The sequence below is a fragment of the Meles meles genome, chromosome 7 (assembly GCF_922984935.1).
Source record: "Meles meles chromosome 7, mMelMel3.1 paternal haplotype, whole genome shotgun sequence".
NCBI classification, from domain to species: domain Eukaryota; kingdom Metazoa; phylum Chordata; class Mammalia; order Carnivora; family Mustelidae; genus Meles; species Meles meles.
In genome coordinates this window covers 80396385-80415226 of record NC_060072.1, presented here as the reverse complement: position 1 = coordinate 80415226, position 18842 = coordinate 80396385, and the positions used below count along the sequence as shown (strand labels likewise).

Genomic DNA, 18842 nt, shown 5'->3' with positions numbered 1-18842 from the left:
ATTATCTGTACAACAGACTAATACTAATACCTACCTCAAGGAGTTGCTGTGAAGACTAAATGAAAAACAGATTTTAAAACATTTAGTACAATGTGTAGGACACACTAAGTACTCAAAATGTTTGCTGTATGGATCACCTTTTTCAAGTCTAGGTGAAACACAATTCCTCAAAGTGTCTATTTCCTTAAATTACTTCTTAGCATTAATAACTACAACTATTCAAATATTAAATTACTGTCCTATTCAAATTTCCCAATGGGCAGGAAATTTGTTACTGTGCTGAGAAAAAATAAAATCAATGGTTATATCTATTTGAGAGCTAAAAGGATCTACTAATTTTTTCCTATGGGGACAAAAGGTAGTTTCCTTCTTTAGTATGTGAGATATTAAATTATAATGCATATTTTATATGTTCACATAAAATAGACAAATGAACCCATTGACTCTGTCTTGCAACAACTGTCTTTCAACAGAGATTTCAATTAAATCTAAGCAAATATGGAGCTTCTAAAAAAAATTCAACATTAAGCCAAAATTAGCAACTTTGTAATTTATATCAGTTTCTAAATTAAAATCTGTTGTTCATAAAATTAGAATCACTGATTACTCCATTTCCAAGAAACCATAAAGTTCCATTCTACAATATCCTTGATTGTTTGTATATATTTGGAGGGATAGTGGGTAAGTATGCATGTCTAAACATTTCTATGAATAGAGAGATAACAAAGCAACCTTTTCCTTTGTTTGAAGTGATTTTAGGACTGTAAAATGCATATGGTAAAACTTTCAAAGAATAATACTCAAATCACATTTAGATTTAATAAACTGTTTTTTTAAATAATAATAAATAAAAATAATCATTCCAAAGTTGTTAATCAGCAACAGAAAAAAAAAACCTCTTAATTACAGTTCTGTTTCTAGCAATGAATGTCAAACTGACATTTCCTTTGTTTTGAGAATGTTCAAATATAAGCACCCTATACTATCTCACCTCTATAGGCATCTATTCTTAAAACTTCCTAGTTACATGAAAAGATTTAAGGAAATGAAGATGACTATAGGAGTCTGTGATAAAGCTGATGATATTATTAGATGATATTATTATATATTATTAGAAAGTTCCTATCTTATCCAGGTATACCATTCAAGGATTTTTCTTTCCAATAAAATCCATGATGGGAGGCAAAGATTTCAGAATTTTTTTTCTAAAGTTTTATTTATAAAGAAAGTTCAAACAGTATTTTATATTACCTGCAATGCCAGACCCAACTGGAAACATTCATTCAGTGGTTGAACGAATTCTCATACAAATTTACACTGAGCTATAAACATGTAATTTTCCTTTCTAAATGCTAACAGAAGGACACAAGGTTTCAGGTACTGATATCTTTGGAGCCTTCATTTTAGAAATACCTTGGGAAACAATGGCATTATTTATTATATGCAAACCAGAAATAAAAATTATGACTTATCTTTAAAAATCTTTTAAGATATTCTTCATAACAGGATCATTTTCAATTAATTTAAAAAAGAATTCCATGGGGGTGCCTGGGTGGCTCAGTGGGTTAAAAATGAACTCCATTGAATCAAAACATTTCTATTATTTAAAATGCAGATATTTCAAATCTTGAGTTCGGACAAAAATTTTGAATTCACCTCAATGAAACCAATTTTCTTTGCTTCCATTCATTATGAAAAATATGTAGTATCCCTTTAAGATCAGACTATATCAACTTAGTACAACTGTTACATATTTATTATACCATTTATCAATTTTCCATGGCTATTACTAGAATTTCCAAAAATATGCATCAAATCTATCAGATCTGCTCCTCCAAAATTAGTATTAATATTGTGATGGGTCAGACCAAAATAAAAAATATGTAACTCAAAAAAAAATTTTAGGCCTAGTTTACTTAATCATTGATCTATTCTGGCAGAATATAGGAAGCAAAAACTTGCATATAGATTTAAATACTTTTTTGAGTATAGGTCAATGAAATTTACACTTTCTCATAGGTCACTATCTCAGGGGTGAAATGATTCCTACAATTAGGCCCTCTGGGTTTCTGAAATAAGGAGTGCTCACAGTTTGCTTATGCTAATGGATATCTGATCAGATTAAGATACATATCAAATTAGTTCTGCAATTTTTAGATCTGAAATGGTGAACATGTTTTGTTACAAAATAAGCAATTATTTCTTAATTTGCTATAAATTCTAATGAGAAATACTATTTCATTAAATAATAGCACCAAGTTTTGTTTCATTCAATATTTAAATGCCAAATTTTCCACACTAATATTTAGTCTCTTTACTAACTGGGGGCAAATTATGAGGATTAACATGTTTCTTTAAAAATATTTTTCTTTTTTTTTTTTTTTATATTTTATTTATTTGACAGAGAGAAATCACAACTAGGCAGAGAGGCAGGCAGAGAGAGAGGAGGAAGCAGGCTCCTCGCGGAGCAGAGAGCCCGATGTGGGGCTCGATCCCAGGACCCTGGGATCATGACCTGAGCCGAAAGCAGAGGCTTTTCCAATGTCATTAAAATATACTCAGCACAAACTCTAACATGAAAACATTTTATTTAAAGGAAAAATTTAAACATTTAAACACCTCCTCTTAAGCATCCTTATCATTTAGAGACACATACTGAAATAGTTATTTTTACTTGAAATAGAGAATCTTGGATTTACTTCAGAATAATCTGGGAGAGGGGTACCTGGGTGGCTCAGTGGGTTAAGCCGCTGCCTTCAGCTCAGGTCATGATCCCAGAGTCCTGGGATCAAGCCCTGCATTGGGCTCTCTGCTCAGTGGAGAGTCTGCTTCCTCCTCCCTCTCTCTCTCTCTCTCTGCCTGCCTCTCTGCTTACTTGTGATCTCTGTCTGTCAAATAAATAAATAAAATCTTAATAATAATAATAATCTGGAAGAAAAGAAACTGGGGGAGGCATAAACAAAGCAAGATGGACCATGAGTTGATAATTGCCATTTGGATGATTCGTCCATAGGGAGTTCATTTTGTTATTTTTTTCTACTTTCGTATCTTTAATTTTTGTCCTTATAATCAGTCAAAAACTATTAAAACACACTAACCTACCAGCAAAGTAACTAAGTATGATAGCAAATGTAAAGTGTTAATCCCATTCCTCCCTGAAACAATTAACTTAGTATGAATGCAAGCTTCATTGGCACAGAAACCTTAGTCTTAACTCACTGCTCTATTCCCAGCACCTGGAACAGCACTTGGCACATAGTAGGCACTACATACATAACATATTCTGCTTCACTACATCAATTTTATGCTACTTCTGGCATCACATGCTTTTTGTTAGAAAGATACCACACAGGGGCGCCTGGGTGGCTCAGTGGTTTAAGCCGCTGCCTTCGGCTCAGGTCATGATCTCAGGGTCCTGGGATCGAGTCCCGCATTGGGCTCTCTGCTCGGCAGGGAGCCTGCTTCCCTCTCACTCTCTCTGCCTGCCTCTCTGCCTACTTGTGATCTCTGTCAAATAAATAAATAAAATCTTAAAAAAAAAAAAAGAAAAAGAAAGATACCACACAAACTACACATAACTAAAAAATTCTACTACACAGGCTGGTGGACTTTTGCTTTCAAAAGCCTGAGGTTCTCTTCTTCTGCTACCTCTTATTTTGTGACATGCATTTCTATAATAGCACTTATTCATTTAATTCACTCACTGAATTTTCAAAGAAATACTGGTGGTTTTGCATTCCAATGGCTCTGGGGAATAATGAGTCAAATATCTGAAATTGAAACTGCACCAGAAAATCAGGACATATTGTTACAGAATATAGCCAAGGACTCATCATTCCTCTCTGGAACTAACAACAAGAAGGAAGTTAATTCTTGCAATTCTGTCAACCAAGAAGGTAAAACACCTCCTAGGGCAGCTCTACACAAAGGAACATTACTAAATCAAAACTCGGCAGATGAACACTTAAGACTTTGTATTACATGTGTGTAATTTTCGCATTTAGAAAAAGATGTAAAAAAACACTGCACTTTTATGATATGCATACCTACAGTTAGTGAAAAGCAGACCTGTCCAGTTTACTTTGAAATACATCCAAAAACTAGATGGATTAAGTAGATGGATGAAGGACAGATAAACGGATAAATACATGATAAAGTTTTCATAAAATGTTAATAGTTGAATATAAGTAGTGAGTAAATGGGACCAATAAGAAAAAAAGAGAAATGCAGTAAAATTGCTTTTCTGCTAGAGAACAGAATCCAAACACACAAAATAGAGCATCCTTATCATTTAGAGACACGTATTTGTTTTTTAACAGTTTGATAATTCAAATATAAGTGGTATTCTTTAATTCTGTGTATTTTGTAGTTTTAAAACCCCTACTCTAAAAGGGATCCAAAGGCTTCACCAGACTGTTAAAAGGATCCATGGCACCAAGAAGTTTAAGAAACTTTGCTTTATTTTACTAAAACTAAAATGGAGGTGTAACATAGAAGGCAAAGAGATAACTTCCAAGAGCCATCAAAGGCGCATAATTGAGGGGAGGGGAAGGCTTTAAATTTCTAACCAAAAAAAGGCCACGTTCACCATAAAAACAAGTCTTGGGGAAAGAGATGTGGGAATAGAGAAGGATTTACCAACTAAAAAAGGCTTATTGGAGGAGGAAGGGACCAATCACTAGAATTAAAATTGTTTCTTCAAAAGGAGAGCAATAAAGCTGCACAAGGTCTGGGCAGATTCTGTGCTCTCAGGAGAAAGGCAATCTAGGTACCTCCCCGAACAGGAGGAACTAAGTAACCAGAGAATTTAGGGAAGTCAGATTCACCTTTGGGAACTTAGAGATAGTTGAGTACTTCCACTATGATTTTAAATGCACGTGTGGTATAAAATGTATTTATCTGCTTCCTGCTGATGAAATCACTTTATAAAGGAGCCTCTGTTTCACATTTACACCCACATAAATTATATAAAAATGAAAATGTGTGGGTTTGTTTTGATTTTACTACAATAGCCTCATTCACTGAGAACTTCCATCACCTGTCACTTTTCCTCAACTCCTGTCATCATCAGCAACTTCAGTGTTCATCTGCATTTCTTAACTGCATAAGTCACCTTTAACTTTTACACAACACTGATGTTTAGATCCTAGCTGCAAAGATTAGGACTTAATTTTCTGGATGGGGCCCAGACATTGATATTTAAGAGCTGACTGGGTGACTTCAAAGTACAGCGAGGACTGAGAGTCTCTAGTCTAAATCACTGATCCAAAATCGAGCCTCCAAGTTTTCCTGATCTCAACTCCAATAACCTTCACCCACCCTCTATTCCTACCACCATCCGGTGGACTTTAAATCACCCAGAATTGTCCTCTCTTAGAAACTCTACACTTCAAAATACCAATTGCCTATCTTTCTACCACACGCTGGTCTTTAGTTTCACTGAGCCTTTATTGTCCCTTAACCCCTCACTTCTTTCAATCCACTGTCCCTCTCACAGCTTTATCTCCTTTCTGAATCACCCCATAACACATAATATTACCTCAGTAACTCTCTGAGTCAGAACTTTCAATATCTTTATCTTCCTGAGTCCACCACTCATCATGCAATCTTAAATCAATACAACAACTTGCCTTCTCACTCCAAAATTGGGCTACTTAGGTAATAAAGCACACATTCCTGCAAACTGGTACCCCTATAATATTACAGCGCACAAGCTCACTGCCCCTCAGTCACAGTCTTTTTAAACATCTCTGGTGAGGAGATACCAACAATAGCTACTCACAATTCAAGGCTGGCCTCAAATCACCCTCTACCTCCTGCACTTTCAGCAGATGATCTTGCTACCCCTTCAGAGAAAACAAAGGCTACTAGTAAGAACTTTCTCAAATCCATTCTCATACAATGACCTAGAAATCTGAAGGATCCTTCTTATGTCCTTAGGACACTGAGAAGCCAATTATCCCCATCTCAAAACTCACTCTTCCCCAGCTTGTTTAAACCAGTCCCCCTGCCTAGAAATAACTGACAGCCTCCCCACAGGTCCCTCTGCCTCCAGTCTTAACTCTCTGAATCACCTTCCACTGCAGTGTGTTCTAGAATACAAGCCAGGATGCATAAATAATGCAAAATGGTATAATAAATGGTGTAATATATAACTTTCCCCATGATTTGATCATGAATACTTCCCAGTGTTGTCTGAAATTCTATTTCTATATATAAATCCCTGCTTACATTTTATGGCTTCTACAACATTCTACTGAGTTCTATAAATGTTGTACCATTCAACACTCAGAATTGTTTTGAAGATTAAGAGATTTATATGTAAAACCCCTCACTTACAGTAAGCAGGAACTAGTTAAACATGTAATTATAGTAAGTCACCACTTAAAAGTCATCCCCTGTCTAAATGTATCTTATTTTATAATTTGGAATCAAGTGTTTCATTAAGGGGAAAAAAAACCTAATTAGAAAAAAAAAGGCAATTCCCCAAAATTGAAAACAAACTAAAACAAATCCAATTATATATTCCAGTTGGTGGCGTAACCACACAGAAAATTTTAAGTATTCTTGAAATGCAAATTCCTAATAGGATATATCCTTAGAAAGGTAGGGGGCCCAAGAATTTTTTTTTCTAAAATCATCCTTTTTCCCACCTCCTCATTACTCCCACATTATGTTTATCTACATCACTTTGTTTTGTTTTCCTAGATAAACTATAATTTTATAAAACTGGAAAGAATTTAACTCAAAGTTTAATTAGAAACCATAGACGATAATAAATATACAATCTATATATAATAAATATACAATCTATAGATAAAACTTGGAAAGAAATGACATATAGTAACAAGTCTACTCGTTCTGAAATATGGTAGGCCTCTTTCTTTCCTCCATCTTTTATCTTTTTTTTTTTGGTCATCAAATGATCCTTTATTGAAATGTTTTCCTTTGTAGTTCTTAACTAGCTGGGCATCCCACTGCACCACTATTGATGTCATCTATGATGTCATGAGGATGGTGGCCATCAACACTGCAGCCCATAGACTGGGCCATCCCCAGGATCTCCTTAATGGTTCTAGAGAATTCTCTGGCTAAACATCAGTGACATATCTATCAGGCAATGTTGACCATCTCATCAAAAGTGATATTTCCACTGTGCTTAATGTTTTTCTTCAGTCTCTTGGCGGTTCTTTGAGGGCTCTGACCATCAGGGCAGAAGTAGGAAATACCACTTCAGTCTGGGCCTGTCTGTTCTGAATGGTCAGTTTCACTGTAATCCTCTGACCTTTCCTATTATCAGTTGCCTTGGTGAGGTCATCACCAACCTCTGCTGGAGAAAGACTCAAGAAGCCGATCTTGGGGGCCAGGGCAGACATAGCACCAACTTCCCCATCAGTGCACCCCAGGTACATGACTTTTAATTGGGGTTGGGACTTGAACTTAGGCAGCATGGTGGAGGTAGTTGGTGTCAGGATGAACCCGAATTCAAGTCTACTAAAGACAGTTGCACCCTTGCCTCCTCTGAGCCAGAAACCAAAAAGCCCATCTTTTATCATTTTAGATCAACCCGAGCCTACGCTGTAGCCCGGGCCAAATGACAATGCTAAAAGTGGTATCACCCATCTGTAGGACTTACTCAAAATATATAAGTGAAAGAAAAAAAAACCAAAAACAAAAAACTAACATATAAACAAGTATTGTACCCTTTGATGGCATATGATGAACCCATAATATAGCCATATAGTATCAACACAACCCAAACCCCTGGTGCTTAGAATGGGCCTGTGTAAAGTTTAAGATTGACAGTTTCTTGACCCTTCCCAAACTTTCCCTTAGGTCTCTGCAGAGGATTTTGCAGAGAGACTGTATATATTCACTCAATAAACACTGAACTCCTACTATGTGCCACATACGAGATGGTGCTGGGAATACAATAACAAGCACAATAGCAAGCTCCTTGTGAAAAGGCCTAATTAAACATTTCCAATTCCCAAAGCAACAAAGAGACAATTAGGACAGTATACGAAAAGCTGCCTGCCTGCCCCTACTTCATAATTTCACATATCCAATTTGCAAACATTTTTAGAAATACAGAAAAATAGGTGACAGCCAATAGTAGGGGCAGGTGCTCAAATACTCCTTCATTACCTGACAGTCCTCCTTTATATAACCTCAAATTTTCTTCACAAATTCAATTCAATATAAAAAACCCTCCATTTTAGAAATTAAATAAGAAATATGAAATATAGATTATCTACATAAATTAAAATGTTGCATTTTCAAACTTTTAACTTTTAAAATATAAGCTTAATCTATATTTCAAACCAGACTGGTCAATTTTTATCTATTAAAGATTTTACTCGACCTAGCTTCGGTATACCAAATTCACTTAGACACCTGGTTTTGAATTATTCTACAGCAGTAGCAACTTACACTGGGATGACTTCGCGGAGGTACTCGTTCTCTTGGAAGTCTTTCATAGTCATATCGTCCCTCAGACCACATTTCATCTCTTCTGTAAGCCACTAAACAAAAAGAAACCAAAGATTTATGGATGTTATGTTATTAGAGAGCAAGAGAGAAGAGTTTTAAAAGAGTAAATATTTACATGCCAACAATTATTTTCCAGAGAGACTTAAATAAAATGTAAGCAACCAAAAGGAAGAAAGAATGATTAAGGCAATTATTTTTCCAAACAATCTGGAAATGTTCTTTTGAAAGCCCCGTGTTCCGTTTCAAAGGCCATTTAAAGCTTCAAAGAGCTTATTCTCAACAATTATGGTAAAAAGATCCATAAGAGGGGTGCCTGGGTGGCTTAGTGGGTTAAGCTTCTGCTTTCGGCTCAGATCGTGATCTCAGGGTTGTGGGATCGAGCCCCTCATTGGGCTCTCTGCTCAGCGGGGAGCCTGCTTCCCCCTCTCTCTCTGCCTGCCTGTCTTCCTACTTGTGATCTCTGTCTCTGTGTCAAATAAGTAAATAAAATCTTTAAAAAAAAATCCATAAGACCACAAATATTTTTTCATTCTTATAGTAAAAATTAGAGAAGATACATCTGCATGAATAATTTACAATGCTCAGCAATGCTGCTATTTCCTGGTGGATGGTTTCTGTAACACTAGTGTCTAGTTTTGCTGCATTCCTACAGCTTTATCTCTTCTATGTGTTCAATGAAATAGTTTTAATCAAAGTGTTAAACAATCTTATAAAAGCACACTCAACAAACCCTGAAATAAATCACACTCAGTATTTGCTTTTAATGCTATAAATTTATTTCAATGCAAAGACATTCTCATAAAATTTGAAATTAAAAGTCTGACAGCATTTTTCATGTTTGGGATACAGAGAAAGGCTTCCTACTATGAGAGCTGACGTGTTCTGGATGGAGGGCTGATGCAGTGCATTATGGAGTCCACATGAAAACAACATGTGAACAGGCAAAAAAACAAGGTAAGCAAGACAAACAAGAGATGATGAGCAGAGGGTGCAGGAAATAGCCTGAAGGTCATCTATATGAAATGGCACAGTAGACCAGGGGTTGGCAAACTTTTTTTATAAAGGACCAGACTAATATTTTCAGCCTTGCAGGTCACAGGTCTCTGTCACAACTACTTGATTCTAGTGTTACAATATGAAAGCAGCCATAAGCAATACATATAAATGTAGGGGTGTGGCCATGTTCCAAAAACACTGTATTTACAAAAACAGGCAGGCAGTCCACAGGCAGCAGCTCAACAACCACCAGAGTAGATAAGAAATGGTTAAGAGAACAAAACCAGGAGAAAGTGAACCAAGTTCTGACCCAAGAACTATGAACCATAAGTGATACACAGAAGGATAATCACAAGTGAGAAGTAAAAAAAATGGGACCCGTACTAAGTCAGGACCTTTGTAGTACACAGAAAATAGGGCAACAAGTCCAGACACATAGTCCCAAATTTGTGGAGAAGGAAAATTTCTCAGAGAAGATACATATCAGAAGATTTTTGGTGACTCTTTATGATGTAATAATACTAACAGGGTGAGGGGAGTGTTGATGGGAAAGATGACATCCCATTTGGCAGGACAGAATTCTAATGGTTTAGGCCAAGAAAAAAACAAAGGTTGGATGAAGAGGGCAATATTTTTTGACACTATCCACAGTACAATCTTAATTTTCTCTGTAAAAACAAACCTACAATATTTTCTAATACAAATAGTGCAATAAAATGAACCAACTCAAAGATGCCTAGACAAATCTTAATTTAAGTTACAAATTAGCTTTTAACATTATACATAAATCAACCTCAATTCCAAGTCCATAAACAGACATCATCAAGAATGTTATTTCAGGGGCGCCTGGGTGGCTCACTTGGTTAAGCACCTGCCTTCAGCTCAGGTCCTAATTTCAGAGTCCTGGGTCCTCCCTCTCCCTCTGCCCTCCCCTCACCCTGCATGTTCTCTCTCGCTCTCAAATAAGTAAAACCTTTAAAAAAGAAAAAAAAAGAGAGAGAGAGAGAGAATGTTATTTCAGAGTAACCAATCTTTTAGATATAAGAATTGATGGAAGCTCGGGGCGCCTGGGTGGCTCAGTGGGTTAAAGCCTCTGCCTTCAGCTCAGGTAATGATCTCAGGGTCCTAGGATCGAGCCCCGCATCGGGTTCTCTGCTCCACAGGGAGCCTGCTTCCTCCTCTCTCTCTGCCTGCCTCTCTGCCTAGTTGTGATTTCTCTCTGTCAAATAAATAAAATATTAAAAAAAAAAAAGAATTGATGGAAGCTTGAAAAAAAAGAAATTATCAAAATTACTCCTCATATACTACCTTTACTGAACCCACCAAAGGTTTCACTGAGTCTAAAGAACAAGTCAGATTTTATCCTGCTTGAAAAACAATAGAGAGAAATAACAGCAACCAACTGAAATCAAATCACAGGGAAAAAAATAAGAACCCAAAAGAAAAATGGACAAATGATATGAAGACAGTTCACAAAAAAAGGAAATACAATGACTCGATCTTTTGAAAAGACGCTCAACTTTCTTCAAAATAAGGAAGATGAAAACTAAAACTAGAATCGAGTACTCATTTTCAACCAAAGCTCCACAAAAATAAAACTGCTCTGACTAAAGTAAAGTAACGCTCTCATATATTAATGAAAAGAGTGTAATTGGTACAGACAGGGGAAAAATGGGCAATATCTATTAAATATTAAATGCACATATGCTTTGACCTGGATATTCTACTTCTCTGTATACTTGAACAGATACATAGCAAATATTGAAAGCAACCTAAAATGTTAGTCAGAAGGGTACAGATTAAATAAAATGCTATACATTCATATAAAGGAAAATTATGCAAGCCATTTCAAAGAAAAGTAACCCCACACATAATACAGAAGGAATGCCAAGATACACTGCTAAGCCAAAAAAAAAAGGGTACATTAATATGTTGGATATTCTGCCACTCTGGAAAAATAAAAAGATAGGATATGAATACATATCCATATGCACAGACTACTTCTGGGAATAGACACATGAGAATGTAATAGTGCCTGCCACTGGGGAGAACTGGGTGGCTGGGTATAGGAAGGTGAATATTTTTACTGCATAATGTTCTATACCTATTATCTATAACAAAATAAGTAATTATTTAAAAGTCCTGGAAATCATTCAATAAGCATAATGTGGCAGGACACCTGGATGGCTCAGTGGGAGAAGCATGTGACTCTTGATCTCTGGGTTTTGAGTTCGAGCCCCATGTGGGGTGTACAGATTACTTAAATAAGTAAAACTTTAAAAAATAATAATAATAATAAGCTTAGTCTCTCAAGTGATTGCAAAAATTAGGAATACAAGTTAATGAACTAGAGGAAAACAAGTAAAAATAAGACTATAATTAATGAAAAAGAAAACTACAAGAGTTCTAAGGAAATACTATATAGTTTCTTAACTAGATGTAATACTACAATATTAAAATTACTGGCTTCCCATAAAAAACACATAAGAATAACTACTATACTACTTACTTGAGTCCTTTCAGGAATCAAATTTAAAGTTTTCAACAATCTCCTGCAGGAGAGGGGGGAAAAATACAGACATAAGGATTTGTGTCTGTATAAACCAACCAATGGAGAAAAAATAACCATTATATGTTTAAATAGAGCTCTCAAAATAAAAAAAATTATGACCATTAATAAGCCAAACTCCCTCCAAAGACATCTTTAAAAACAGAAGATTTTATTTTGACCACCAGAGGCCACCCAAGTTTCATAAGAACAACCGAATTATATTAAAGAATTCTAGTCCTAATTTTGCTAGTTGAGAACTTGGCAGGGAATCTCTCTTATCCTTATCTCTGAAAGAATTGCATTTGGTGTTTAAGGTGATTTTTATCTAGAATATTAAGATTAAAATAACTCACAGATTGAAAAAAATTCTAGCACCCTTAGTCTGGAAATCCTTACAGTTTTATATTGGCAATAAATAGTCCCATGAACATGTCATCTCAAAATCAAGGCAAGAATCATCAATTCATCAAAGAACACTAAACTTACTAGATAAAAATTTGATGGAGAACTTTTCGTTTTTCCAAATTTTTTTAGTATAGTTGACACCCAACATTACATTACTTTCAGGTATATGACACAGTAATTAATACATTATGCTATGCTCACAAGTGGAGCTACCATCTGTAGCTGTATTAAAGGACCCTCTATATCACAATTAGGCAGAGAACGGATTAGTCTGTATGGAGTCACCATACATCACTGTTACAATAATATCAGTGACTATATTCTCTATGCTGTGCTTTTTACTTCTATGACTTCATTCCAGAACTCGAAGCCTGTATTTCCAACAACAAAGGACTTTTTAAAATTTTCTCCCAAGGGGTGCCTAGGTGGCTCAGTTAGTTAAGCGTCAACCTTCGGCTCAGGTCATGATCCCAGGGTCCCAGATCCAACCCCACAAAGGCTCCCTGCTCAGCAGGGAGTTTGCTTCTTTCCTTCTTCCTCTCCCTCTGCCCCTACCCGCTGCTCATGCATGCACATGCTCTGTCAAATAAATAAAATCTTTAAATAAATAGATAACTTTTAAAAAATCACTATATATTTTCAGAATTAAGAACATAAAAATAGAACACAATATAAAACTAAAAATATATACACACTAGTGGTATTGCTGTCATGGGGCACTTTTTTTCTTGATTATTCTTTCTACTTAATCCAAGTTTTTATTTAAATACAAGTTAGGTAACATACAGCATCATGTTGGTTTCACGTGTAGGATTTCGTGATTCATCACTTACATATGGCACCTGGTGCTTGTCACAGCAAGTGCCCTCCTTAATACCTATCTCCCATTCAACCCATTCCCCTGCCCACAAAAACAAAGGAAAAAAACTTCCAAAAGATACTGACATTTTAGTAAGACTAAACAGAGAATGGTGGAGCAAAATAATTAGGCTTCGCAAAGATAAAACACCTCCCCCCGCCCCCCCCCCCGCCAAAATCCAGCAGCACTGGTGAGGCTCATGTCAAATTATTAAACATCCTTCATCCTTAAGAAATCTATATAATTAGGGAAAGAGGAGTATAAATAAAATATTCCATACACAACCTCGTACTGTTTGTAAAACAAAAGAGAAGACACAGTTTGATGATTACATACATACATACTGGACTATAAAGAAGGTAAGTCTTAAGCTGGATCTTTAATTAAGAGAACAAAAAAGGGAAAAGATAATCTATTCAGCAGCCTTCTGATTAGTAGCACATGTTGTTTATAACATTATCCAGATTTAGGAAATTGACCCATCCCACAACTAGAAGCCAATCAGCTAAATTGAAGCAAAGATGCTTTCTCACTTAAGTGATCATGTTACTGTGTAATCACTAATCATCCATTAGTGGAGTCTCAGAAGTATTCCAATCAAGTTCTCGGATCCACAGGATATGAAAACCGAAGAATAGAACTGAAAAATTAAAGGACCCTCTATATCACAATTAGGCAGAGAACGGATTAGAATTCAGTCTAGAGAATGTAAGCTTCATTTAGAAGTTTGCTAATAACTAGTTCTAGATTATAAACCTTGTATTCTCTTACACCATGCTGATTAGAGTAATTCATCAGGATTCAACTTAAATGTCAGCTTTTCTTATATTCTCCAGAAAGAACAAAGTTGTTCTTTCTTTGGGCTTCTTAAGGCATCCTGCTAGAATAGTGCTATATAACAAAGCACTTTACTTTTCCTCCAGTCCTCCCTCCCAAACTAAACACCATTGCAAAGGCAATTACCTTTCTTACTCCTATTGCTTAGCAAGGTAAAGGTACTTATTAAATATTGGCCAAATAAATAGATAGATTATTCATATGATCACCATATGAGCCATTCCAGGGAACCTAAACAGTGGTTTGTATCTTTTCATTACAGATATCCCCCAGCTACCTGAAAATTCACCTTATGTCACTTCGCTTTTACAAAAGACCTGCTTAGTACCTGTTTTCACTAACCAAAAGAAATCCAAAGATTTTCATTTACAATGCATTAACTGACTCTTTCCTTAATGCCATTTAACTTATGAAAGGTTTCAGAGAGTAAGGCAAACCTGTATTCAGAAAACTTCCAATAAGCACTATTAAATTATGGCTCCTGGAGCTCCTAGATGGCTCAGTCCATGGAGCATGGGACTCTTGATCTCTGGGTTGTGAGTCTGAGCCCCACGTTGGGTACAGAGAATACTTAAAAATATATATATATATATATATATTTTTTTTTTAAGATTTTGGCTCTATATATTTCTCATGATACAAATGTCACTTCATTTTTGAAAGAAAGGTTATCAATGAGAATTCGTTGGCTCTAGCACCTAAAGCAGTTGGTTAGCCCTGGCTGCACTTTAGATTATCTAAAGAAATGTATTTTTTTTTTTTTACAATTTTATTTATTTATTTGAGAGAGTGAAAGCTAAAGATCACAGAGGGAGAGGGAGAAGCAGACTTAACACTGAGCAGAGAGCCCGATGTGGGCTTGATCCCAGGATCCTGAGATCATGGCCTGAGCCAAAGGCAGACACTCAACCAACTGAGCCATCCAGGCAGCCCAAAGAGCTTTAAAAATACAAATGCTTCGGCCCTAGCCTCTGTAATCCCTATATAATTGGCCTGGGGTGGAATGCTGACACTTTATTAAAAAAATCTTAAACTTGGGTGCCTAGGTGGCTCATTTGCTTAAGCGTCTGCCTTTGGCTCAAGTCGTGATCCCAGAGTCCTGGGATCTAGCCCTGTGGGGAGGAGGTGATCCCTGCTCAGAAGAGAGCCTGCTTCTCCTTCTGCCCTTTGCCCTGTTCATGCTCTCTCAACGAAATAGATCTTAAAAAAAAAAAAAACAACTTAAACTCATCTCAGTATGAGATCCACTGACCTTAAAGCAAGGTAAACATATTCCAGACATTCTAAATTGAAGCAAGAAGCTTTTAAGAACTGACTTCAACCCATAAACTAGATTATTACTATTCTTTATTGAAAAATGTTTATAATTTCAGACAACTAAAAATGAATTTTAGAACATAATTAGTGAAGGTCTATAAAAAAAACTAATACTGATGTCAATTAACATGGTAAAATAGAGCAAAATATCTACTAAAATCAACCACTGTTCTGTGCTCAGGGAGATAAATGTAGGAAATGGTAGTTAAGAAAGCCAAGAAAATTTAAATAGACTCTTCAGAGATTGCTTAAATGTGGATGAATGATAGCGGAATCCAAAAAAAGGTAAAAGAATTATAATTATGGAAAATGTGTCTGAGAAAGTTGCAAATGATTAGAACAGAAGATTTGCATTGCAAAGGAATGGAAAGTAAGCTTGCATAGGAATTCAACAAGCTTTCATTTCCTCCCCTTTAATAGATATTATCTCTTCTATTCCACAAGGAGCACAGAGGCTCTGAAAAACTCAATCCCAGAGCCAAAGCTTGGAATCATTCAGGTCTGCAGGACTTCAAATCCCAAGCCCTTTTCATCATATCACATTGCTTCACAAAGGTAACAGGCAAAGACAGAACACATTCAAATGCATTAAATGCTAATACAAAGCAAGCAGCTAGAGAAGCTCACCATAGGCTTCTAAGCCTAGAAATAAGGTATAGGGGGAAATGCCATTCCAGAAGATTAACCTGGCAGTATACTAAACAGATTAAAGGAGAATGACGCTTAAGGAGACTACTGATTCCTTCATAACCACCATATAACTTAAAGTATGAATTCCAGGCTGCTGGCACACAGGCTAGTTTCATAAATTACTTGATTTTTCAGTGCTTTAAGGATTCCTCTTAAATAAGCTCCACTATATTGTGTTAAATATTTAGGAGATTTTGGATTGTTCAGTGTAAGTGATCAAGTAACTGAAATTATAAAAATAGACCAAATTACCAGATGTTTACCTATATATGTTTATAAATCTAAATCTTACTTCACACCAGGATAAAGATTACAATCTTAACTGCTCAACCTCCTTCTAGTTTCAATTCTCCTCTCCACTCCACCTTTAAAAAAAAAGGATACTAAGTCAACTTTGCTAATACATCACCCATAACTGAAGTTTCCCAGATCAAGAATCCAAATTGTTTCACATCAATTAACTGTAACAAAGCCAAATTCCTCTACCCTCTATCATCTCACCTAAACTCCTGTTCTCTCCCAAAAATGTCATGCAGGCCAGACTCCTCACTGTGCCACAAAGTAACACACACAACATCCTGGAGTTTTTTGATGTATTTCTCAATCTACAGTATTCATTCAACTTCTAACTATCCATGAAGATGAAGCTCAAAGTCTAGTATTCTCCACAAAGCCCAATTCTAAGCCCTACCACAATAAAAAGGATCCCAAACTGGTGACTGATAGGCTGCATGTGACAAGTATCTGGCCCAGGGTTTTTTGGGTTTGGTTTTGTTTTTGTTTGTAATAAAGTGTTATTCCACTGAAAACACTTGAAAACTGGGAGATATCACTTTCCAAAACCATATTTTCCAACTATTATTGAAAAACTTACATGCTCTGGCAACACTGGAATCATATTCTCATACAGCCACAACCAACTGAAGCTAAAGTACCAGCTGATCCCTTTCCAAAGGTTCTTACATTTTAAAGTCATATGACATGTCAACTGCCTGACTTCTGAGACTATATCTGCAGCAGTTGCAATCAAATAAAACCTACCTGCCTAATGGGCAGTGGAATTACAAAAATAAACAAGAAAATAACAGCCTAGATTAATGAAGAAGGCAAAGAGACAACCAATTAATTAGCACAAGCAATTAATTAGCACACATGTGGTAAGTGCTAGGATGAGGAAAGTAGAGGGCACTTAGCACATGGCAAGGGTACCTAAATCTCTCTGGGGGGAAGTTACAAAATATCCCTCAGAGAAACTAACAGGGAAAGTGAAACCCTTAGCAGGTGTAGGGATTATCCACAGAGAGGTAGAAGAAAGATCAGAGAAATCAAATGCCTCAGAGAGAGAAAAGAACCTCCACAAAGACCCTGGGGGCGGGGGTCTGAGGAAGTGAAATCAGTTCCATACAGGTACAGTCATCACTTAACCTTAAATGCAGGTGTCAGAGAAAGGACTCAATTGAAAGGGCAGGAGGCAAAAACCCAAGTGTTAGTTATGGTCAGGAGATGAAAGAGAATTTCCATAAAGCAGTAGAGTATGTAACAGTTTGTTAAGCAGGGAACAGAGGTTTCAGTGAGCTCAGCTGCTGTGTTGAGGGGTGAAATGTGTAAGAAAAGGAAGGAAAAGCAGCGCTAGCCTAAATCAAGAGAGAGGAAGTACAAAGCAGCATGGGGACAGGATGTAGCAAAGAAGACCAAAGGGGCTTACATCTTGGGCGGTAACCAGAAATAACGGGTATGTGAAGCATGGTAGTTTTGGTTGGCCACAAGTTTGCCAAGAGAATTAGTCCCAGCAGTCCCCTGGTGGATGTGGAGGCATTCGGGCCTCTCAAAATTCAGCTGCGCCCTGGATGCACTTCGTTCTCTCTAGAAGACATCAGCTTCAATCTGGATTGTGCAGACTCCAGGAGAGGCTCTGGATTCCAGGGTGCTGGCACGCAGGCTTCCAAGGAATGGTTAGAGGCCTGGTCTGTGTGTGCTGGTGGGTAGAAGTATAAACTACCTTGCATTAGTTCCTGATTTTTCTGTAGGAATGACAGCCCCGTTATCTCCTCTTAAGAGAAAAAACAGTGTATGCCCAATATAGATTTACAGGACGGAAAAAGACGCCAAGTAGTCCAACATTTGTCCATACTAACTCAAGATGAGTCATTCTGTAAATCCGAGTTGACCCTGTCTCAACTAGACTGAGATATCTGCCAGAAAAAGCCCTGTTTTGCACTTGTTTTTTTTTTTTTTTTTTTTTTTTTTTTTGCAGCTCTCAAAGTGCCTAACACTTAACTGAGTACATTGAACATTCTTTAAATTTACCGACTTTCTAACTGATCTTGGGTCACTGAAGTTAACCTAGTTCAGTCCTCTTTCTGCATAATAAGGCGCTAAAGAGAAGCAAACCTATGTCTCAGACTCAAGAGTTTCCTTTATTCCAAACTCCACTGCGTCTCTACACCCTCCACCGCCAAGGGCAGAATTACTGCACAATTCAAATGCAACGGAAGACTCCAACTCCCGCCACAGAAAACACCCCACGCCCGCTCGCCCGCTCGCTCGACTCGGCCTGTAGCAGAGCCCGGCCCTGTCCACCTCGTGGAAAGGTAAAATGAGCTCACCGACTCTGGGCGGCCGGGAGACCCCGTAAATGTAGTCGTCGGCTCGTCGCCCTCTCCTAAGCAGGCACTTCCGGCGCGCTCAAAGACG

The 18842-nt window shown here is 36.9% G+C and overlaps 1 protein-coding gene and 1 pseudogene across 8 annotated transcripts in view; both read right to left on the bottom strand.

The window, feature by feature from the left end:
- Window positions 1-18829, bottom strand: part of PPHLN1 (periphilin 1) — a 162892-nt gene extending 144063 nt beyond the window's left edge. For 3 of the 8 annotated variants that reach the window (XM_046013307.1, XM_046013308.1, XM_046013311.1), the window contains exons 1-3: window positions 18755-18786; window positions 11999-12041; window positions 8434-8525 (exon numbers count right to left, since the gene is read on the bottom strand). In XM_046013307.1, coding sequence (XP_045869263.1) covers window positions 8434-8525; window position 11999 — 93 coding nt within the window. In that variant the 5' untranslated portion in view covers window positions 12000-12041; window positions 18755-18786. Of the gene's footprint in view, window positions 1-8433; window positions 8526-11998; window positions 12042-17853; window positions 18124-18754 lie in introns of all 8 variants that reach the window. The other 5 variants (XM_046013306.1, XM_046013310.1, XM_046013305.1 and 2 more) reach the window with 4 other exon arrangements.
- On the bottom strand, window positions 6958-7479 carry LOC123947225 (annotated as a pseudogene).
- Window positions 18830-18842: the final 13 nt, after the last annotated feature.